General features: G+C 35.6%; 4 protein-coding genes and 1 non-coding gene across 5 annotated transcripts; 1 reads left to right on the forward strand and 4 right to left on the reverse strand.

Annotated features, from left to right (window-relative positions):
* Window positions 1-1,810: 1,810 nt before the first annotated feature.
* On the reverse strand, window positions 1,811-7,222 carry LOC132176053 (high mobility group B protein 10). Its single transcript, XM_059588165.1, has 6 exons — window positions 6,808-7,222; window positions 5,221-5,299; window positions 4,622-4,784; window positions 4,454-4,531; window positions 2,473-2,828; window positions 1,811-2,138 (listed from the first exon to the last, which is right to left on the reverse strand). The coding sequence occupies exons 1-6, from the start codon at window positions 7,044-7,046 to the stop codon at window positions 2,049-2,051; spliced, it is 1,005 nt and encodes a 334-aa protein (XP_059444148.1). The 5' UTR covers window positions 7,047-7,222; the 3' UTR covers window positions 1,811-2,048.
* Window positions 7,223-9,160: 1,938 nt separating this feature from the next.
* PSAG (photosystem I subunit G) lies at window positions 9,161-9,972 on the reverse strand. Its single transcript, XM_059587375.2, has one exon. It carries the CDS (start codon window positions 9,839-9,841, stop codon window positions 9,344-9,346), a length of 498 nt encoding a protein of 165 aa, XP_059443358.1. The 5' UTR covers window positions 9,842-9,972; the 3' UTR covers window positions 9,161-9,343.
* Window positions 9,973-10,143: 171 nt separating this feature from the next.
* Window positions 10,144-10,215, forward strand: TRNAW-CCA (transfer RNA tryptophan (anticodon CCA)). The gene has a single exon. It is a non-coding gene; the product is annotated as a tRNA-Trp (tRNA).
* Window positions 10,216-10,989: 774 nt separating this feature from the next.
* LOC132174706 (putative WD repeat-containing protein C2A9.03) lies at window positions 10,990-16,932 on the reverse strand. Its single transcript, XM_059586350.2, has 10 exons — window positions 16,692-16,932; window positions 14,851-15,013; window positions 14,452-14,619; window positions 14,237-14,323; window positions 13,756-13,890; window positions 13,521-13,631; window positions 13,062-13,153; window positions 12,872-12,977; window positions 11,870-11,956; window positions 10,990-11,764 (listed from the first exon to the last, which is right to left on the reverse strand). Exons 2-10 carry the CDS (start codon window positions 14,989-14,991, stop codon window positions 11,351-11,353), a joined length of 1,341 nt encoding a protein of 446 aa, XP_059442333.1. The 5' UTR covers window positions 14,992-15,013; window positions 16,692-16,932; the 3' UTR covers window positions 10,990-11,350.
* Window positions 16,933-18,642: 1,710 nt separating this feature from the next.
* LOC132176270 (putative WD repeat-containing protein C2A9.03) lies at window positions 18,643-23,240 on the reverse strand. Its single transcript, XM_059588430.2, has 10 exons — window positions 23,033-23,240; window positions 22,245-22,386; window positions 21,846-22,013; window positions 21,624-21,710; window positions 21,137-21,271; window positions 20,902-21,012; window positions 20,452-20,543; window positions 20,262-20,367; window positions 19,270-19,356; window positions 18,643-19,166 (listed from the first exon to the last, which is right to left on the reverse strand). The coding sequence occupies exons 2-10, from the start codon at window positions 22,362-22,364 to the stop codon at window positions 18,759-18,761; spliced, it is 1,314 nt and encodes a 437-aa protein (XP_059444413.2). The 5' UTR covers window positions 22,365-22,386; window positions 23,033-23,240; the 3' UTR covers window positions 18,643-18,758.
* Window positions 23,241-24,164: the final 924 nt, after the last annotated feature.

Raw genomic sequence — 24,164 nt, forward strand, 5'->3', positions numbered from 1 at the left:
TGCTGTTTCATTAGAATTAAAGGCCATCATAATTTCGGTTAGCTTATGATTAAAAAAAAAAAAAAAAAAGTTTATTACACAAGAATTTTCTTCAAAAAAAAAAAAAAAGAAAAAAAAAGGAGAAGCTATACAAGACGGGTCAATTTACATGATGTAAATGTTGCCACGTGACACCATATTTAAATGAAGCAACATCACGTACACGAGTAGATGGAACAAAATTAACAAAATCTAAACCATTAAATAGACCATAGAAGACAAACAATAACTGGACTTATATATCAAGCTTGCTAGCTATAAAAATAAAATAATAATTAAAAAAAAAAAAGAAAAAGAGCATGTCTATATCTGAATTGTTGCATGCTGCTTTAATTTAGAGCCTACCAATTTGGTATGCTCCTCCGATTACTGCTTTAATGGTGGTGAACCAAAAACAAAAAACAAAAGTTACCATAAGATTAAAAGAAATAATAATGTTGGAAATTAAGTAGCTAGCCCATATCCCCTGTAATCCCTTAATTTCCTTATTTGATTAAAAATAAAAAAAAATAAAAAGCTAGCCCTATTTTGCATTTACTAATAATGTTAAGGTGATGAATTTGTGATGGGTTACAGCTCAGCCACAATCTCTCCGGCTGTACCCGGGTTGGAAGGTTGGGAATGGAACCCAACTGCCTACCCAATTTGCCCATTTGGTATTCCACTTAAAACAACATTGATTTTGTCAACTTTGAATTAATGTACACAACAAATTTGTTATATCTATCATTCACCGACTATATGTAGGGAGCAGTCGTGTACTAGCTAGGACTCTATATATAACTAATTAAGAGGATAAGTTGCTCACTTAGATAATCATAAGTGGGTTTCTTCTCATTAGATAACGTCTTCTTATTCTATTCTTACTCTAGTAGAACTAGTTTTGAATTATGATTCAATGGTAATTTTAAGAATTTTGGGAGGATAATTAGTTTTTGAAAACTAATTATGACAAACAAGGAGTCTCCTTTTAAGGATAATATGGTTTTTTTTTTTTTTTTAAAAAAAAAAGAAAGGATAATAATAATATGCTGATAGTTATGTTTTGACTGCAAAAGAAAGAGGGTAGCGAGTGTCTCTTCTTCATTTGGGTCATATCGATAGCACAACTACATTTGAGGAGGAAGTGCCAAATGCGAATGGCAGTTAATGCTGGGAAAGAACTGCATCAAAGTTTATTTTGACGTAGCCTAGGAGGTAAAGTGTAATTCCCCGAACAATATACTAATAATTAAACCTACGCAGCCTTAATAATAAAACGGGTATTTTTTGAATGGTCAAAATTCATGCATTTAATTATTAGACTTAGAAAGTTAGAGATCCTTATACGTTACAAGACTGAAGCTCCGAAGGAAGAAGGTAATTTCCATTAAATAATATAGTTTATTGGTGGCCATCCAAGTACTCTTGGACAAAGACAAAACAATGCTGTGAAGTATGCAGACAGAATGACACCTTCCCAAAAGGCAAAAGGTTGTACAAACGGAACCTGCCTTTTGGGTCCACCAAATCCAAAGCTTATAGGCTATGAAGAATGATGATTACACCATGTTTGGCATATGCAAGGTGCCACACAGAGAGAGAGAGAGAGAGAGAGAGAGAGAGAGAGAGAGAGCTTTGCAGGATGTTACTTTCTTATATAAACTCTTGATTCTGTTCAGGTTTAGCTGCAAGCTTGCCCAACATGGGCAATACCTTCCACTGCGTATTTCAATCTTCTGATTGTTTAACGCAACTCTCTGATTCCAGTAGCATTCCAAAACTATGCAAATTGATGCAATTGTGTTCTATCAAAACAAGATCGAGAAATAAATATTTCTAGTTATGTTACAGATCATCTGCACCTTTAACCTCCCACAATCTTTGTGAGGGAAAAACTATGGGGTAGTCTTTGTAAAGAAAGATTGAGGCGGGAAAGGTAACAGATTAACAAACAACAACAGGAATAAAAGTTGAGAGGAAGCTGGTGTCCAAAGAAATGGTTGCCAAATTAACCTACAAAATGGAGACTAATGAGGTGTTGAATCATAGGAAGATTTATACTCCATCATTTCAGTCCTGTATCTCTCCTTGTCTATCAACCCTTTCTCCTGATAAACCTGCATAGACGGAACTAAATGTTGTAATAGATACTTCTGATAGAGATAAAAATCCACAAACTAGAAAATATATATTTTGCCAATCTCACTAATGGATCCCATATAAACCCTAAAACCCTATCACAAGACCATTAACAAAATTATCATGACTTGCTGCGATAAGAGCAAGCAATGTCCAGGTAAACTTCTTACAAATATGTTTTACAATCCTATAGACATGTCACAAATCCTTAACAATCTATCCAGCAAATCGGACACAAGTATAGCTAAAAAAAAAAAAAAAAATAGAGACTAGAGTTACCAAAGAAGGAAGAGGAAATAATGTATCATCTACCTGTTTTTCAGCTTCCGTGAGATTGCTCCAAAGAAGCCCAATCTTTTTGCTGATGGCTTTCTCTTGCCCATAGTACGAAGGCTTTAGCCTGGCATAATGCTCAGCAAAGAAGAAATTGTAACCACTTCTGTTTGATTTCGGCCGAGATGGATCACGTAATTCCAACCTGGATCTCTTTCGGTTCCGGCGAGTAGGCTTGTCCAAAGAATAAGAACCCTTTGAAACATGTTGAGGAATATGATACAGGACACCTTTCAGTTGATCAGTACCCAGGTTCACCGTAACCAGATATCCATTATCAAATTTTCCATCAATTGTTCCATTCACCACACAGCCAAGCGGCAGCATTGGAGTAGCTGCATATGTGACAGACAGCAAAGATCTTTATTGCAGCTATGCATGCTAACATACATCCAACCACTTGAAAAAATAAATTATATATGCATAAGGGTAAATGTATAAACTTTGAGAGCACGTTCATAAATTCCATACATAGCTTCCCTAATAAAATTCCCACTGTTGTTCATCTTTCTTATTTACAAGTTGAGGAGGTTACTGCAAAGGGATACTGTACAAGCTCCATCACTAATGATGGATGTCTGTACTCAACAACTAAACTTGAAGATGTGATAAAAAGAGAAATTCCACTTCTTAGCCTCTCAAAAATTCTCCAACGCAATTCTAAGAGTAGCAAATAAAAGGTAATCTACACAACGCTTAAGGTTCCAATGCAATCCAGACCGGTAGACATATCAAAACCAATCATAAATGGAGAGTCACTTGAACGTAAGCCATAAACCGGAAGCTTGAAAGCTCATAAACCCACCCGTGGAACACGTCTAGTAGCACACACACAAATTGTACTTGTCACTACCTCTACAACTAGTGTTCAGAACTAAGTGAAATTACGCCCAACAACCCCAAACAAGAGGGAGGTGCATAGGTGTTTAAAATTTTCACAACCACAAACAATCACCAAAATTAACTAAAGTATAAAATAAATCAAGCACAGCAATTTTGGTCACGAAATTGAAACATTTTGAAGAACTCTTCAAAAGTAAAACCACCAGGGCAACCAAACCCAAAAATGCATCTACTATAGAAAATCAAACTACAAACAATTTATACTTACAAAACATTTGTAATTAAACATTTGTCACTACCGCAATAGCTTCAAAACTCTTGCCAATTCTTCTATCAAGTCTCCTCTTTTAACAGGGAACTCTCATTGGTGTAGGTTTTTAGAAATTTGTATGATTTAAACACAGTCTAAGAGTGATATAAAATTGGGCGCATACATGTAAAAGGTCTCTCTTAGCACACTGAATAATGGTCTCAATGTCATGAAAAAACGTGCACTATGAGGTTGATATAGACCCTGAGAAAACCCAATCTTTTGGTAAAAGTCAGTTACTAAAAAAAACAATGTTTGAAGGCAGCATTCCAACAGATAAATGTCTCATTCAAACAAAGCTAGGGTTTCACAACTTAAATGTTGTCAACGTTTGGACGAGGTCTAACCGTGGAATTGACAGACCAACACTAGGACTTCCAATTAATGCACTTGAATAGACTCGTTTCGACGTGAGTCTGACCATCCCACTAACCATGGAAACCTTCTTGTTGTGCTTTGAAGTATCCTGTTTGGACATGGTGCGACTGCCATACCGATCAGATGGTTCTAGAACAGAAATTTGATTTCATGTAAAGTGTCTCGTTCGGACATTCCCCAACTAAGGTACCGACTGAGCAGTTCTAACCATTAATTTGACCAAGTTCTGTATTCCAATTAAAGGTCCCAATCTAACTAACAGCCTTAGACGTACCCCAAACTTAATTTTGAAATTAGCCAACATAAAACCTAACACTAATAAATTAAAGATGTTATCTGGAAACCTTTGGAAGACAAATATGAATATTAGTGATATATTTAGAACCAATGCAATAAAGCCAAACACCACCAATTGATAGCTATACTTACCCTGACCTGACAATTCGTTTCTAGTGGCACCTTCCTCAAGTGTGGCTGACCCATTGACAAGCTTTCTGTTTGCAGGAACTGCAAGAATAGAAAATAGAAATAATTACCTACCCCACAGGAAAAACTTGAAAGAACTTAACTTGGATAAACAAGAGTCATGCCTATTACCAGGCATTGAGACTGAAGGACCTTGCTTGTGGAAGTAATAGACCTGCTCAAAGTGATAAAGCAATGATAGATAATTCTTGCGTAAGACAAATGATGCACTCGTAATTGTCGTGGGGAAATTGAAGGCCACAATTACTTCTTTCCATTTACGTTCTCTAATAACCTGTAACAAGTTTAAGAGGAAATTAAAAGAACTAGAACAAAGAAAAAAAATCTTGAAATATTTGAAATATCCTCAATAACAATAAACTATGAGTGGACAAAATCGGACCCATTCAAAAACCTGTATGCTAACTTAGAACTTTACTGAGACAACTTAAAGTTCAAAGTTCAAAGTCATCACATTCAGCTATACTCATAGCCTCATTCATCTCTCAAAAAATATTTTTACAAGAAAAAGGAAAATCGAAAAACAAAGTCAGTGCAGGTCACATGAGAAGAAAACCACACCTGACAGTATTCTTTAATCGAACCTATGGAATATTGGGGTTGTGAATAATGAACATTTTTGTGACAGTAGGTTTTGCCTCGGACTTAATCACTTAATATACTGCACACAGAATCTAATTACACAGGGAAAAGGAAAAAAGTAACCATACCTTTTCAACGCCACCTCGAGATGTGACTTCTACAAAAAGGCGATGTAGATCTATTATCCTTTTTGCTATAGTAGGGACCCTATAGAAACAAAGAGCGTAAAAGAACACCAATCACTTTCCCATCCATTTTTCATATTTTCTACACTACATCGTATTCCATGAAAATTAGGCAAGCATACGGAAAGGATTCGGGTTAAGCAGCTAGAAGGTAGGGAGAGATTTATAATACATATGCAATATCATCACAAAGAGTATGATGAAACCAATAAGCATACAGAATATTTAATTATGTTCATCAGTAGACAAATCTATCTTGGAACAGTAAGAGTTTCACGACTAAACCCAATTTATCTCTAAAAGCCCATTGGAGGACTTCCTTTACTTCATTTAAAGGGACAAAGGTCGAAGCATCCTTCACTAATCACCTACTTAAAAGGTGAAGATTTTGTCTCTAGTAACTTCTAACATATTGTGGATTCACATGTTGCAAACCATGACACCCTTCTGGATTCCCATCCTTTCTTCTCTTATATATAGCTTTCTTCAAGGAAAAATTACAAGACCCATGCTCCACCATTTCTTGAACAGTTGTACATAATTTTTCCTGATTTATGCCCAAAGAATAACACCAAGAAGCTGTAGTTAGATATTAAAAACAAAAATCTTGAATTAGAGAGTGGATTTGCTCATCTACCATTAGATGATAACTCAGGGCCAACATATATATTAGCACGACATGGCATGAATTTTGCAAGACTAGCGTTTCTATACCACTTGAGAAATGCTAGACATTATAATTCTATCCAACATTCTTCTAACAATGCTAATGTGGCAGTCCCAACCAACCATTAGTCTTTTTTATTATTATTTAACAAGGATTGTATCTAGCATTTATCATATCAATTTTAATCATGATTTCAACTCATCTAAGAAAAAGAGAATAAGCAATTGGAAACCATTAACTTTAATTACCACCAAGGTCCTAATTTTCTAACCAATGTCAAAATTACAATTGATGTACCCAAGATGCGGATACATTCATTATGCATTAAATTTACAAAGTCCTTTACCAATTCCTTGAGTTAAATCCCAATAATTTGAAAAACACAATTTCTTCCTGATTTGTGATGCTTCTCCAATCACAATCTTGAATTGGAGACAGGGGGAAGGGCAAGGTAATTTTGGTCACTGAAGAACTGGAAAGTTTTAATACAGTAAGATTGTTATCATATGCCCTAATGAAATGGTGCTTATTCGAACACAAATTTTGATATGTTAAGACAGAGGAGGCCAACATTCTTTTGGTATCTAATTCACTTGAAAACGTTAAGATGTTATATCCTATACATACTTCACTTCAACATATACAAATAGAGAATCGTAACATGATAAGAGGGAAGATAAGGTTACACTGTGAGCGTAAAAATTTTGTCATAAAATTGAAACTACACAGCAAAAGCACCGGAACCTTAGCTCACTAACTGACCCAGATAAGAAAAACAACCATAAATGAAAACCCATCTGAGGAAAGAAAAAACAAAACAAGAGAAGAACAAAAATCAAGGGTATACAGAGAAACACACTTACATGAATTTGGTTCCGAAGGAATTGTGAAAAGCCTTGAGTTTTTCCCAGAAAATGTCGGAACTTTGAGCGACTTCCTCATAGGACGCAGTGGCTGAAGGATAAGATCTTTTGGTGGTAACTGGTTGCCCATTTGCGGTCCCGGTGCTAAGCTGTTGTTGCTGAGCTGAAATAGCCGAAGGGTTTTGGTTAATTGTTGTTGTTGCTGGGTCCTCGGACAGATGGTGATAGTGGGTAGACATTTTTTAGGTCTGAAGGGAGGTAAAAGAAGCTCTAAAGATTCTCCAAACCTATTCCTACCTGAAGATACCAGCAACTTATCAAAAGTAAGCAAAACGTCCTTTCTCTGCTTAATATTAATAAATAGCAGAGAGACTTGTTACTTAAGATTATTCCGAGGATCTGAATTTTGATTAGATTTTGTCTTTGTCGTTGTTGGTTGTTTTTGCTGCTGTTGGGGCTTAATATAAGAGGAAGACCAGATTGGGTTATTAGGGTAAAAAACTAAGCAAGATTGCGACTTTCATATTGTGCTAATTTTGTATTTCTATTTATTCTAAAGTAAATTGAATAAATAATTATTATTTTTTGTGATTAATTGAATAAATAATTATGAATCATGAGGACTGAGGACTGAGGAGGGCCCATTCCAGTCTGGGGAAGAGGATTAAAAATGGAAAAGAGAAAACCCAAAAAACACACACAAAAAAAAAAACCCAACAAATATGAAGTGAGCATTCTTTTAAATTGGGTAAGAGGAACTTTCTTCTGTTGAGTTTGGTCTATTAAAAATGATATATCTCTTGAGCATGAAAAATACATACTTTTTTAATAGTATAGATAAAGTTTAAAAATAATATATTAAAAGCATGTGCTTCTTGCATTCAAAGAAGCACGTGACATTTTTATAAACCGGGTTTAAAGGATTTTGAAAAAAATTTTGTCTAACAAATATTATAATACTGAAAGAGTAATGCTAAATACTGCATTTTCATCTCACTCCAATCACACTAGGCTAATATTACAGTGTCCATCAACTATTGTTGTCGTTGATAGGCACGACCACATTAACTCAGTGGGATGAGAGTGAGATAGAAGTGTAGTATTAAGTATTACTATTCCAAAACATATTAGACTAATGCCATAAACAACATTTTTATCCTACAATTATCACATAATGTTGATGTGATAATTAGAATCACTTCTTGGAGTATAAAATGGTATTTAAGTCAATTTAGCGTTAAAAAGGCATATTTTGGACATTTTAAGTCACAATTTTTCATGTAATAGTCATGGGCTTTATTTTCTATTTATTTTAGTGTAAACAGGAAATAGAGGAGGTTCTTTGCACCTAAATGATAGTTAAATGTCACAGTTGGTAGTTTGAGGATAAGTGCAAAATGAGTGTTACCAATTGTAAGTGCTCATTTCAAAAATTTCATTACCTTAGAGAATTAGCAACATACTCTCTAAATCTCATTCCCTTCTTAAAAAAAAAATGCCCAATACAACAAACTCTCTTTAGGTTCCTAAACAAAGGGTTATCCAAGGAAACCAAAAGTATTATCCTAAGCAAAAGTACTTTTGCTTCACTTATCACTATTTTATTCAAAAAAATACTTTATCTTTTCTTTCTTTCCTCTCACTTTCTCATAACATTTATTTGAAATAATATCTAAATGACTTTCTCTTTCCTCCCTATTAACCTTAACATTTATTTTAAAAACTATTTAAATTGTATAAGAACATGATAAGGAAAATTACTGTAAAGTTTATTTGAATACGAAAGTAAAAAGTTGTTTGGTTATTTAAGTTTAAGAAAAATCTAAGAAAAGCTATGGCTAGTGCTCTTAATTAGTACATATCAAAGTGTAGAGAAAATGAGCAAATTCATATTAATGTTATTTAACAGACCATTATATGACTAAAAAATGAAATCACGTAGTAATAAAAATCAGTCTTCAAATCAATAAAAGGGCTCGTTAAAGAATGATCCAAATGTTAATTTTCACCTTTTTTATTTCTTTTTTTTTTTTTAATTTTATAGAAAAAATTTCACTTTCATGTAAATTGTAATGGACAAGTCTCTAAATTAATAGCATTTATCCTGTTTTGTATGTGCGTCGCGGGTCGACCCGTAAAGCTATCCAAAAGCAAAGAGGGACACTGGCCCGCATCAAATTAAGCTAATAAGCTACAAGACGGGAGACGGAGATGATTGTTGGTGCTCGTAAGAAATAAAGAAAGAAAAGCATACTCTGGTTCTCTCTCTCTCTCTGCGAGTGTTGTTTTCTTCAGAGGGAAGATTAATGGAGATTGTGAAATTTTCCAAGATGAGACGGAAGAGAGCAGAATATAAATTAAGAAAGCACAACCCTCGATCTGCCACTTGACTTTTTCATGCAAACCCATGATGAATCAAACATGGAAATTAAATGAAACTAAAGACAAAAATAAAGAGAAGAAATTAAACTCCGATACCCCCAGCCCCAGGCTAAAAATAAACTATACATATTACAAAGTTACAGGGAAAATAAAATCAGTCGAAGAACTTGGGATCATAGCCGTTGCTGGAAGTGGCCAAGATGTAGTAAGCGACGATGTGGCCGATGGAACCCCAAGCAAGGACGTCAACGATGTTGAACCCAACTGGGTCGTTTGATTTGAGGAGGCTAACGTACTCCTTGGCACGAGTATCACCGGCCTCGAAGTGGGTCAGCCCGTTCTGCTCAGGCACCTGCTTCGCCACGTTCTCCCTCTGGAAGTTGAAGAACACGAACCTCCCCAAGAACAGGGATAGCCCTGTGCTCAGGCTTATCACCAGCGCTGGGTTCAGAGCCTCTGCCTTCACAATACTACTCATCCTTCTTTTGGGGGTGGTGGCGCTCAGCTTGGTGGTGGCGCTCAGCTTGGTGAGGGGCCTGAGGCCTTGGAAGGAGATGTTGGAAGGAGTGATGATGTGGCTCAAGCCACCACCCCTCTGGATGGTGGGTGAGAAGGCTGGGGTGGAGTACAGAGTGGAGGAGGAGGATGCCATTGCTTAATTAGGAGGACGCTAGCTAGCTAGGTCTCAACTCGATCTGTAGATTATGATATATGTGTTGGAGCAGAAGATGAGTTTGAGGCCTTAAAGATCATATACTCCACTCCACCAGATCAAAATGGAAGCGATTGTGCGGATGGGAATCATGCAAGAGAAGATTTTGAAGATGACTTGGCTTTTGTCCATTGGTCACTTCTGGATTAGAGATTTTTCGTTACGAATATGTGAACCACAGGGACTTATTTTTGTGTAGGACAGAATCCATTACATGTTTAATGGTACACTTACTCTACATCGGATCCGTGGCGCAATGGTAGCGCGTCTGACTCCAGATCAGAAGGTTGCGTGTTCGATTCACGTCGGGTTCAATTTTTCAACAGACCGATATTTTATTTTATTTTGGGCAGCTGGGCCGAGTTTGATGCAACTTTCAAGCCCATTGAATACTAAATTTTTAATTTTATAACTACACATTTCCCATTAACTAAGCAAAAACGATTCTAACCACTCTTAAGATTATATGGTGTATGATCAGTACATTTTTATTCTGTTTATTTGCAATCCGAACAATTTACCTTTAATTTTAATTAAATATTCCATGTGTCTTAGGCCACTTAAGGGTTAATAAGAAGAAAATGACTTAAAAATCTAGTCTTACTACATGTATAACTTCTAGCTAGAAGATTCAATCTCATCGTTCATCATTGAAGCTTGCTTCTTTCCCTTGGCAACTGTATTACCGCCAATGTTCTCCTTGTATCATCCTTTCTCTTGACATCATTCAAACAATTTTCATCAATAACTGATAAAGAGTTATGGTGAAGAAATTCTCTTTCAAAGATCTTACAAACTTTGGCCATAACTACGATGAAACAAAAAGATCAACTGAAGAGAAACAATTTCAATACAAACTCATTAACCACAACATAATAACTTATCAAAACATAATGAATATTGTCAAAACTACTTGCATGTTTTGAGAAAGGGTTTCTCTTGGAGCTTATCATGCAGTTTGCAGCCGAGTATTCAACACCGTCAATGTTGTTTCTAAAAGGTTTTACTACACTAAAAATGTGTATGCCTCCCATGGAATAGACTTATTACGATTCAAGATTGCAGAAGAAACTCCAACATTGGGAAGAGAAAGAAAACAGCTGTGATCATTGATAAGTTCCACCAAACATGTTCTCATAAGAGTGAAAATTTTCTAAGATACACCAAGGATAGCAACCAGCCATCTAACCCTACAAACACACTGGTTCTTTCTTTTCCCTTGTTGGCACAAGCATTGCCTTTTCCAGCCTTCTGTACACCCCCTCCTTTTTAAACACTTCATTATAAATCCACAGTTACAACAAAATAGAACAATTTGCTACAATTGCACAACATACCAAATGTACAACTAAATCCTCTCCAACTGCATCATATATAGTACTAGTTTTTTCCATTGCCCCCAACCAATCAGATGCACCGACACACTTATTTGTTGGTTTCACATTCGACTCAAATTAGAGAATCAAGGTATGAGTAGTTTCGGCACCTGCCATAATCAAGGAGACTACCATATGTACGATCCCACACTCCGATAAAAAGAGACTCTGTGTCCGGACTGAATGATATGCCGGATATCTCTCCAAAGAAATCAATCTCTTGTTCCTTCTCATACCCATTTTTTACATCATACACATGCACGAAGTCAGCAGGCTCTGCCATTGCCATATACTGACCATCAGAAGTATAGCGGATCGACCGAATAGCTCCAAGGTTTCCCTTCAGAACAGCAACCGACTTGGATAGATTTCGGACATCCCAAACCCGGCAAGTTTTGTCCTGGTTTCCAGTAGCAAAAGTGATACCATCAGGGTGCCATGCTGATGCAAAAGAGAAATCTAAGTGCCCACACAAGGTCGTCACTGTCTGCAAGGATCAAAAAAAAAAAAAAAAATTAGACATGCTTAGAGCTATTTAAGTGCCAGATAGATAATCACCAATTTAGGCGATAGAATTAAAAGCAAAGAGTACCTTTCCAGTTTGGGAGTCCACCATCATACCTTCTGGGTTGTCTCCCACAATTATAAGGAGTTTACCATCAGGACTTAGAGAAGTATGCTGCAAATTAGCCAAGAAAAGCATGTCACAACAATCTGGTGCATCCACTTGTTAACGGTAATGTGAACTACCATAGTTCGCAATTTAGCCATAATCTAAGAAACATCAAGGTGCAATCTATTGCCCAATAATGCCACTACCATAGATACACTTATGACCCACGTAAACCTCGGCACACATTCCAACCCATAGTTTTGGAACATAAAAGATAGGAGATATAAATGCATATTAAACCAAAACTATCGCAAACATGGCCCACAGAGTCGGTCATCATTTTACATAATATCCTCTGATCTGACAAAATTGCTATAAGTATAGAAGCATAGCCAAATAACTACCAAGTGATTGTGTAATAACATAAAACGGCCCAGCAAACAAGATGATGTGACATGACCATCAATTGATCCTTGGCAAAATCTTCTCATTATTGTATAAGTCACACCATTGCAGGCAAGACAGATATCCAACAGAGATGAAGATGAAGATCACATCATCACCCAAACAACTGTCACTTTAATGCCTAACCAAAGTGAAGGTAACAGTCAACTCCCTGTAGAACGCAGTAATTTGTGCAGCTAAACGCTACAAAACTTTACAAACCACAACACCCATCCATTAATTGGAAAAACCACGGCAGTAAAAACCTTTTTTTTAACAACTAAAACTTTATTAGTACGTATCTAAATCTATGACCCGAATAGTATACTGAATTAGTGGGTTCAATCTGTAAGCAAGAGTATCATGAGCATTATTTGAAGTGGAATTATCCCAATAAAAGACCATATGCATGTCATCCCCCCCTGACATGAAGCACATAACAACCAGTAACAGTGCCAACCATGCATTTACGACCAAGAATTACTAACTGTCCAATTATTAATCTAAATAACCAGAAAAACAATCCAAGGGGCTCACATTCACTGGCCAAGGAAATCGGAAGTGCTTAGTAAGCTGAAATTTCTCCATATCAAAGTCTCTAACTCCACAGTCATTATTTGAAGCCGTGAAGTGAACTGCACCACTGAAAATTAAAAGAGAAAAGTTTAATTAGAATAGTTATTGGAAGTTTGTGGATCCACCACCAAGATAAGGGGAAAATAAATACCTGGAACTGACATAGATCTCAACAGCATTGGTGATGGCATTATCCTCATAAGTCGTCCTGGAACAAAAACTAACACCAGGCCGATCTAGATGCTGCCAAACAGTAAAAAATATTAAGAGAACAAACATTTAGCCCTGATGTTTTACAACTGTTCATAATGCAAACTAATAACTCTTAAAGGGATACAGATAGTGGCTGGATGACAGTGGTTATCAAAAGACTAGCAAGCAACCTTAGTTAATTTTCAAATCTTAGAAGTTTTCTTTATCTTGTATCAGCATTCTCTCAGTAGAGCTTGATTGCAAGGATACTCAAAAGAATGCATAAAAATTGATACTGCACAAGTGACAAGCAAAAAACAAGTACATGCTGTCAACATGTACATAAGTGGACATCCGACTGCAGCGTCAATGAGAAGAAATTGAATAAATGCAACTATAGAAAAGCTAAGCAACTTACCTTGCAAATAAGTTCTCCTTGGAACCCTCCAGCAACAAGCAACTTATCTTTTACAGCAAGAGTACTCACTTGAGTCTGAGTAAATCCCTCCAACAGACTCCCAGGATGTTTCTGTATGAGAAAATAGATGTATTGAATTCATGGGAGAAATCATAATTCTACATCTAAAGAAGACATCAAAGACATAAATCCAAGGTTGTTTGTCAAACCAAAATCTCTTGCCCCAAACACCCACCTCTGATGGTGCAACATGCCCTGAGACATTGAGAACTTCAGATTTGCTGCAGGTTAAGGAGGACCAATGGATGACAGAAAAATGAGACATAAGGTAGACATCATGATTTGAGGTAGCCCAAACCAAGTTCCTCAACTGCATCACCAAACAAAAAAAGTGTAGGTCAGTCAATCACACCCCAAGTCCTATTTTTCAGGAAGTGCCACGCCTAAGTGTGTTAAGTGCCGTATCCATGTCTGGTGTGCATGTCAGCAAAGCAATTCAACTAATCGATTTTAGTAAGTACATCTGATAAAGAGTTGTTACTCAAAGGGGCATGATGAGATCAATTCATCTGAGCCAATTACACAAATAAGCAGATCAATGAGGTGAAGCAAAACATTTTCATGACAACCAACCTGGGAAAAGGAATCAACAAATTCAGAAGGAGGGGAGGGGGGGAGAACCTACAGGTTATTACAATAACTTTCATTCACCTAACCTGAAAATGAAGAATGGTTGACTTCACAGATCTCGAATTCCGTCTGAACTCGTAGTATGTGCCTCCTTTCTTGGTAACTTTGCAATCCTGTTTATGATGGATTTAAATAAATTTTTTTTTTTTAAAAAAAAAGGGTAATTGTATCAATTGATTCGGTTAATCACAATTGTCAACAGTCATATATATATGAAAAATGTAAGAATAGTAACTTTTACCTTTCCTGAGCCCTCTCCAGAATGAGGGATGTTTTCATAATTCTTGTATTGTTCTAGCCTAGTTTGCCGGTATTTCTCTCTAGTGATGCTAAGCCTATTCCAAGGGATCCCCTGGATGTCTTTTCCTTTCCTAGCTTGAGCAGCAGTAGTATCGGCTACCTTAATATTCTGCACCAGAGCCAGAAGTGATTCTTTGTACATGCCTAGGTAAAGTGTAGACATTTCAAAACAACCTTTCTCCCAAAAAAAAAAAATTACACTAGCATAAAATACGATGAAAATTTCTTCTTTTGTCTAAACAATACATATATATACACACCACAGAGATGCACATTCCACACCTATTCCGTGTGTGTGTGTGTGTGTAATCTCGTCAAACATTTGAGTAGAAAAACAAACCGAGTGGTCATATTCATCAGCATCAGAATCTGAACCAGCCATTTCTCTACCACGAAACTCATCATCCATGTCGTCATCAACATCTTCCATTTCATATTCATCCGCCATGTATTCGGCATCGTCTGCTTGGTATTGGGACATATTCTCTCTAAAAATTCCACACCTATTTCAAGACAAATTCAAGACAAGCATTAAAGCATCAGCAAAAGACAACAAGATCATACCTCAGCCCAAATTGTGTAGCAATAGATGGTGAAATCTAATAACAATGCTACAACACTACATGCTTAAAATGCTTTTAAGTATTGCATTTATTAACTATTTATTAACTGATATTGATCATCATATAACCACTGTCAAGGATAATTGAAAAATTACAATGTCTTGGAGTATATTCAGTAAATAAGCCAACTCATCCATGACATTTCTGTTACCCAATTTTTGCAACCAGATTAGTCTACCACAAAATACATTCACAAAAAATCACTTGCTCAATGAACCAAGTAGTCATGCCATTGCTGATAAAAATTGGTAAGATCATCATAAATTTCTCCACTAATAAAGTCAGCAAACATTTATCTAAAATAGTGAGAATAAAGCCTTAATTGCAATTTATTAGTTGACATGATCTGCAAAATACATTCACAAAAAATCACTTACTCAACGAACCAAGTAGTCATGCCATTGCTGATAAAAATTGGTAAGATCATCATAAATTTCTCCACTAATAAAGTCAGCAAACATTTATCTAAAATAGTGATAATAAAGCCTTAATTGCAATTTATTAGTTGACATGATCTGCAAAATACATTCACAAAAAATCACTTACTCAACGAACCAAGTAGTCATGCCATTGCTGATAAAAATTGGTAAGATCATCATAAATTTCTCCACTAATAAAGTCAGCAAACATTTATCTAAAATAGTGATAATAAAACCTTAATTGCAATTTATTAATTGACATGATCTGCAAAATGGTATCCACTAAAACCATAGAACATGCGGCAATACTATTCAAGCCTTGTACGGGCCGTAATTATTGTGAACCGTTGTCACAACACAAACAGCAAACAAATGTAACGTGAAAATTCATATAGTGAAAAAGATACCACGATTTAAGCACAACAGCTATTCATTTTTACTTTTCCCCCGCTATCTGCTTCAAAAATGCATGCCATTCTTAGTATAAACCGGTATATTGGGAAAAAAGGGGTGGAATCCATACCATCAAAGGAGCTTATACAGCAAAATAACTTGCATATCCTAATCATTTCTTATGCTATTGCGAATCCAATTGTGATATTTCAATCATTCAGGATACAAAAATTTCAATAGCAAAAACAACAATAAGTGATGTCTTAAAATGACCACGAGGGCATAAATCTAACTCTGCCCATTTACATACCCCCAATGAATCAAAGGGCTTAGCTAAATAAAGAATGCGACTTTCAACAAAATGTCAGAAAAAAATTGCACATAAGACATGCAAAAAATCCTGATTCTCAATACAAAATACAACCCCCCCCCCCCCCCCCCCCCCCAAATAAAAAACCTAATCTACATAAAAATCAGAAATCAAATCAGAGAGAGCGAACATAGCAAATCGAAGACAACAATTTACAGGAAGAAAAAAAAAAAGACCCAAAACCCGGATTCAGAAAGTGTGAACAACACACGGATCAATTTTCATCAACAGCTTTAAATCAGGCTAAAAAAATCATTAAAACAAATAAAGAGGCAGAGATCAAAAAAGCAGAACCCTAGCTAGGATCGTAACCAGGTCCTAAATATATTACAATTAAGTAAATAATCGAAAAATAAAATATAGAAATGAAACTCACCTTTTTGTGCGATTAAAGCTGGGCGGAAGTGTTTCGATCTGGAAATTCCAAAATTAGAAAATGAAAAGCATCGTCGGCGAAATCATTCGATTAAATGATAGCTGACAAAATCTTTTTTGTTTTTAATTTAGTTTTTATGTCGAAAATTAAAATGATTTTTTTGGGGGTTATTGGATCGCGAGAACGATAGAGAGAGAGAGAGGGTAGTAGCTTTTTTTTCTTCGCTTTATCTCTATCTATCCACTGGTTTTGGGAATGTGGAAGGCAACGAAAGGGACAGTTTGGGGTAATTTTTAATGGGTCCCAACAGTTTTAGTTCGGAGTGCCCTTCGCCCTCTTATTTTACGGATTAAATGTGTGATTTTAAATTAAATTATTTAAAAAGTTGTAATTAATTAATTAATTATTTTTTTTTTTTTTTTAAATCACAGTATTTTCAATTCACAATAATAGTGTGCTTAGTTAAGAATACCTGATTTTAAAAGTTAAATTTCAATTTTATCATACACTTAATTGTATTTTCAAATCACTATTTTTAAATCGCAAGTTTCATAGTGCGTTTGACACTGCAATTTTGCAAATTAAACATGTGATTTTAAACAATTCACATAAAATGTAAATTTAAAAATATAGAGAAAAATCAATGTTTTGAAATTGAACGACTGTACTAAAAATCGTATTTTGAAATCAAACATTTTTAAAATCGTTGATTTTCATCTTCTCTCTTCTTATTTAATTGTTATGAGCATCAATGTCCATTTCACATATTTTGTTTTTCTTTGTGGCCGGGGGTGCAGTCTATCTCAGTCTCTCTTTCTTAAAGTAGTGTCCGTCTTTTTGCTGTAGAGACAAGTTTTGCTATGGTCCCTTTAACTTCAACAAAAGCACGCACCTTTTTTCTTTTGGGACACTCCTCCTGCTACGCTATCCATCTTTGCTCATTCTCGTTGCAGAAGGCGTTTCAAGCATGCTCTTTTTTGGTCTGCATCAGAACCCTCATGTGCGTGCGGCCCATTTATTGGCTTTTAACCCAAGAAACATTGCATTGGTCTTTTTACTCGTTTCCAATTATTTGTTTGTATAATTGTATTTAACCTATATTTGTTAGCATATAAAATTAAATGCTATCAAATACCCAGCGAAAATATGGATTCAAAATTACCTCTATAGCTCATGGGTCTTATGGTTGGAGTATCCACCTCTTCTTATTTTGTTTCCTTATATATATCTTTAAAAAAAAAAGTTGAGAGATTTTATCTATTTTAAGTGAAATTGAGAGAAACTATTTTATGGTTTAGATTTTAGAGTGTGTTTAGCATTCCGGTTTTCGAGAAGTAAAAGTAATTTTTAAACTAAATCACCTAAAATGTATCTTTCAAAAGTGAGATTATAAAAAATTACAATTTAAAAACTTTAAAAATTTTATATTTTTAAATCACAAGGGATGAACATTTTTTAAAATGCACAATTTTAAAAGTTTAACTATGAGTGTAATTATAAATGTTCGTGGTTAGAATTGGTGGTACCAACTACCAAGTGTGAATTTCATACAAAAACACAAGGCAACACTAAGATTTTTTTCTTCTCATAATCCTTAATTTACATATGAATTTATATTAAAAACAAAAACAAATTCGCTTCCAAAGTACACGTCGGCCAACCAAATCAAAAACGATGGAAGATTATTTACAAGACTTTCTAAGGCGACAAACGATGCAGGAAAAAAAACAGCCAAGGTTGTAATAACAAGTTTTATTTTTTTATTTTTTATCAAAAATGGTAGGCTGAGGAGACCAATTGTGACTATCCTACATGAGCGTGAACATAGTAGCACCTACTCGCTGAGAGCAGCACATGAGGGGCCTAGACAGTGGGAGCCGCAAACACTCCCTCAAATCCAACTGAGCCATAACCTAACCCAGTCTCACGAGAATATCAATGAGAACTACAATGGCTAATACTAATAAGACATATATAGAGATTATCCATTGCAGAAGTTTGAACCCACGCCCAAATACATGCCTAACGACAATGATTTATGCATTTTAAAGTATGTATGTGAAATGGCTAATGAAACTCCCCGGAGGAGTTTCGGCACCTGCCATAATCAAGGAGACTACCATATGTACGATCCCACACTCCAATAAAAAGAGACTCTGTGTCCGGACTGAATGATATGCCGGATATCTCTCCAAAGAAATCAATCTCTTGTTCCTTCTCATACCCATTTTTCACATCATACACATGCACGAAGTCAGCAGGCTCTGCCATTGCCATATACTGACCATCAGAAGTATAGCGGATCGACCGAATAGCTCCAAGGTTTCCCTTCAGAACAGCAACTGACTTGGATAGATTTCGGACATCCCAAACCCGGCAAGTTTTGTCCTGGTTTCCAGTGGCAAAAGTGATACCATCAGGGTGCCATGCTGATGCAAAAGAGAAATCCAAGTGCCCACACAAGGTCGTCACTGTCTGCAAGGATCAAAAAAAAAAAAAAATTAGACATGCTTAGAGCTATTTAAGTGCCAGATAGGTAATCACAAATTTAGGCGATAGAATTAAAAGCAAAGAGTACCTTTCCAGTTTGGGAGTCCACCATCATACCTTCTGGGTTGTCTCCCACAATTATGAGGAGTTTACCATCAGGACTTAGAGAAGTATGCTGCAAATTACCCAAGAAAAGCATGTTACAACAATCTGGTGCGTCCACTTGTTAATCCAAGCAATTTAGACATAATATAAGCAACATCAAGCTGTAATCTATTGCCCGATAATGCCACTACCCTATATACACTTATGACCTATGTAAACCTCGGCACATATTCAAACCCATAGTTTTGGAACATAAAAGATAGGAGATATAAATGCATCTTAAACCGAAATTATCTCCAACGCGGCCCAAAGAGTCGGTCATCATTTTACAAATATCCTCTGATCTGATCAAATTGCTATAAGTATAGAAGCATAGCCAAATAAGTGAAATAACTACCAAGTGATTGTGTAATAACATAAAACGGCCCTGCAAACAAGATGATGTGACATGACCACCAATTGATCCTTGGCAAAATCTTCTCATTATTATATAAGTCACACCATTGCTGGCAAGACAGATATCCAACAGAGATGAAGATGAAGATCACATCATCACCCAAACAACTGTCGCTTTAATTCCCAAGCAAAGTGAAGGTAACAGTCAACTCTCTGTAGAACGCAGTAATTTGTGCAGCTAAAGGCCTACAAAACTTTACAAACCACAACACCCATCCATTAATTGGAAAAACCACGGCATATAAAAACCTTTTTTTTAATAACTAAAAGTTTATCAGTACGTATCTCAATCTATGACCCGAATAGTATACTGAATTAGTGGATTCAATCTATAAGCAAGAGTAGATCACTAGCATTGTTTGAAGTGGAATTATCCCTATAAAAGGCCATATGCATGTCATCCCCCGACATGAAGCACATAACACCCAGTAACAGTGCCAACCATGCATATACGACCAAGAATTACTAACTGTCCAATTATTAATCTAAATAACCAGAAAAACAATCCAAGTGGCTCACATTCACTGGCCAAGGAAATCGGAAGTGCTTAGTAAGCTGAAATTTCTCCATATCAAATTCTCTAACTCCACAGTCATTATTTGAAGCCGTGAAGTGAGCTGCACCACTGAAAATTAAAAGAGAAAAGTTTAATTAGATTAGTTATTGAAAGTTCGTGGATCCACCACCAAGATAAGGGGAAAATAAATACCTGGAACTGACGTAGATCTCAACAGCATTGGTGATGGCATTATCATCACAAGTCATCCTGGAACAAAAACTAACGCCAGGCCGATCTAGATGCTGCCAAACAGTAAAAACATTTAGCCCTGATGTTTTACAACTTGTTCATGATGCAAACTAATAACTCTTAAAGGGGTACAGATAGTGGCTGGATGACAGTGGTTATCAAAAGCCTAGCAAGCAACCTTAGTAAATTTCAAATCTTAGAAGTTAGAAGTTGTCTTTATCTTGTATCAGCATTCTCTATGTAGAGCTTGATTGCTAGGATACTCAAAAGAATGCATAAAAAATTGATACTGCACAAGTGACAAGCAAAAAACAAGTACATGCTTCAACATGTACATAGGTGGACATCCAACTGCAGCGCCAAAGAGAAGAAATTGAATAAAAGCAACTATAGAAAAGCTAAGCAACTTACCTTGCAAATAAGTTCTCCTTGGAACCCTCCAGCAACAAGCAACTTATCTTTTACAGCAAGAGTACTCACTTGAGTCTGAGTAAATCCCTCCAACAGACTCCCAGGATGTTTCTGTATGAGAAAATAGATGTATTGAATTCATGGGAGAAATCATAATTCTACATCTAAAGAAGACATCAAAGACATAAATCCAAGGTTGTTTGTCAAACCAAAAGCTCTTGCCCCAAACACCCACCTCTGATGGTGCAACATGCCCTGAGACATTGAGAACTTCAGATTTGCTGCAGGTTAAGGAGGACCAATGGATGACAGAAAAATGAGACATAAGGTAGACATCATGATTTGAGGTAGCCCAAACCAAGTTCCTCAACTGCATCACCAAACAAAAAAAGTGTAGGTCAGTCAATCACACCCCAAGTCCTATTTTTCAGGAAGTGCCATGCCTAAGTGTGTTAAGTGCCGTATCCATGTCTGGTGTGCATGTCAGCAAAGCAATTCAACTAATCGATTTTAGTAAGTACATCTGATAAAGAGTTGTTACTCAAAGGGACATGATGAGATCAATTCATCTGAGCCAATTACACAAATAAGCAGATCAATGAGGTGAAGCAAAACATTTTCATGACAACCAACCTGGGAAAAGGAATCAACAAATTCAGAAGGAAAAGGAGGGGAGGGGGGGAGAACCTACAGGTTATTACAATAACTTTCATTCACCTAACCTGAAAATGAAGAATGGTTGACTTCACAGATCTCGAATTCCGTCTGAACTCGTAGTATGTGCCTCCTTTCTTGGTAACTTTGCAATCCTGTTTATGATGGATTTAAATAAATTTTTTTTTTTTTTTTTAAAAAAAAAAAGGGTAATTGTATCAATTGATTCGGTTAATCACAATTGTCAACAGTCATATATATATGAAAAATGTAAGAATAGTAACTTTTACCTTTCCTGAGCCCTCTCCAGAATGAGGGATGTTTTCTTTATTCTTGTATTGTTCTAGCCTAGTTTGCCGGTATTTCTCTCTAGTGATGCTAAGCCTATTCCAAGGGATCCCCTGGATGTCTTTTCCTTTCCTAGCTTGAGCAGCAGTAGTATCGGCTACCTTAATATTCTGCACCAGAGCCAGAAGTGATTCTTTGTACATGCCTAGGTAAAGTGTAGACATTTCAAAACAACCTTTCTCCCAAAAAAATAATTACACTAGCATAAAATACGATGAAAATTTCTTCTTTTGTCTAAACAATACATATATATACACACCACAGAGATGCACATTCCACACCTATTCCGTGTGTGTGTGTGTGTGTGTAATCTCGTCAAACATTTGAGTAGAAAAACAAACCGAGTGGTCATATTCATCAGCATCAGAATCTGAACCAGCCATTTCTCTACCACGAAACTCATCTTCCATTTCATGTTCATCCAGCATGTATTTCGCATCATCTGCTTGGTATTGGGACATATTCTCTCTAAAAATTCCACACCTATTTGAAGACAAATTCAAGACAAGCATTAAAGCATCAGCAAAAGACAACAAGATCATACTTCAGCCCAAATTGTGTAGCAATGGATGGTGAAATCTAATAACAATGCTACAACACTACATGCTTAAAACGCTTTTAAGTATTGCATTTATTAACTATTTATTAACTGATATTGATCATCATATAACCACCGTCAAGGATAATTGAAAAATTACAGTGTGTTGGAGTATATTCAGTAAATAAGCCAACTCATCCATGACATTTGTGTTACCCAATTTTTTCTTTTCCCCCGCTATCTGCTTCAAACATGCATGCCATCTTTGGTATAAACCGGGATATTGGGAAAAAAGGGATGGAATCCATACCATCAAAGGAGCTTATACAGCAAAATAACTTGCATATCCTAATCATTTCTTATGCTATTGCGAATCCAATCGTGATATTTCAATCATTCAGGATACAAAAATTTCAATAGCAAAAACAACAAAAAAAGTGATGGCTTAAAATGACCACCCGGGCGGGCATAAATCTAACTCTGCACACGCAAAAAATCCTGATCCTCATGCTCACTTCAACTTACTACCAAATCACTCCCCCAACAAAAACTTAATTTAAATAAAAAAGAAAATATTGAAATGAAATTCACCTTTTTGTGCGATTAAGGCTGGGCGGAAGTGTTTCGATTGGAAATTCCAAAATCAGAAAATGAAAAGCATCGTCGGCGAAGTCAATCGATTAAATGATATTTTTTACTTTTCCAAAGAAATAAAAGTGATGGTGGCCACTGAGTCAAACCAAAACAAAATAACGTGTGCCAATAACAAGGGAGTGATGATACAGAGTTAATATTTTTTAATATATGTTCTCTCTATTATCACTCCATAATGTTGACAAATAGAGAACCTAAGATAGTGTTTCACTACACTCTCGCATGCTATTCGTTTCATTTTTTTTTTTTAAAAAAAAAAAATAAAAAATTAACATTAAAACATTTTCACTTTTATATCACATTATTCATTTTTTATTACTATTTAAATAAAAAAAAATTATTACAAAATAAAAAAATTTTACTTTTCAATACCAATTTTTTTTTTTCTATATCAATTATTATTATTATTATTATTATTTATTTTTTTATATATAAACAATGCCATATAAAGTTGGTGTTGTTTAACAAACAAGGCCAAACTGGTAAACAACTAGCCCCAAGAGAGAACAAGGATAATCATTTTATGAGGAGTTCATCCCTCCTCCTTCATAACTCTTTTCTATTTTTGAAAACACAGTGGTGAGTCTAATGAAGCATATGTTGTTATTTTGTCTTCTCTCTATATTTGTTGAGTGAAGTTTTTTGGTTATTTGCGAGGTTTTAATTACCTTTGGTCGGTTTATAAGTTTTATTTACATGAAACGCAAAAGTAGCTTTTAGCGGTCTTAAATCTTCGAGCTGTCTTTCTTTTTTCTCTTTGGGTTTTTTTTTTAGAGCAAATAATTGACAAATAGTTGATGAATTATCAAATATATGAAATAATTTATCATTGAAGTTAAATAAAGCTCAAGGGATTGTGCGGTATAGTAGAGATGGAAAAGTGAGAAAATTATTGTCTAGTTGAAAAAGTTATGATAAAACGGATAGTCGACAAGGAAGTGGTTTGCCGAAATATGCTGCGTATTTGAAAACTGATTGAGACAGTAATATTCAAAGAATTAGATATAAACTTGTTCACCATGCAGTTATATATGATTGGGTATAATTCCATCATCTTCTGTTATTTGTA

This window comes from Corylus avellana, chromosome 3 (assembly GCF_965113065.1).
Source record: "Corylus avellana chromosome 3, dhCorAvel1.hap1.2, whole genome shotgun sequence".
Lineage (NCBI taxonomy): Eukaryota > Viridiplantae > Streptophyta > Magnoliopsida > Fagales > Betulaceae > Corylus > Corylus avellana.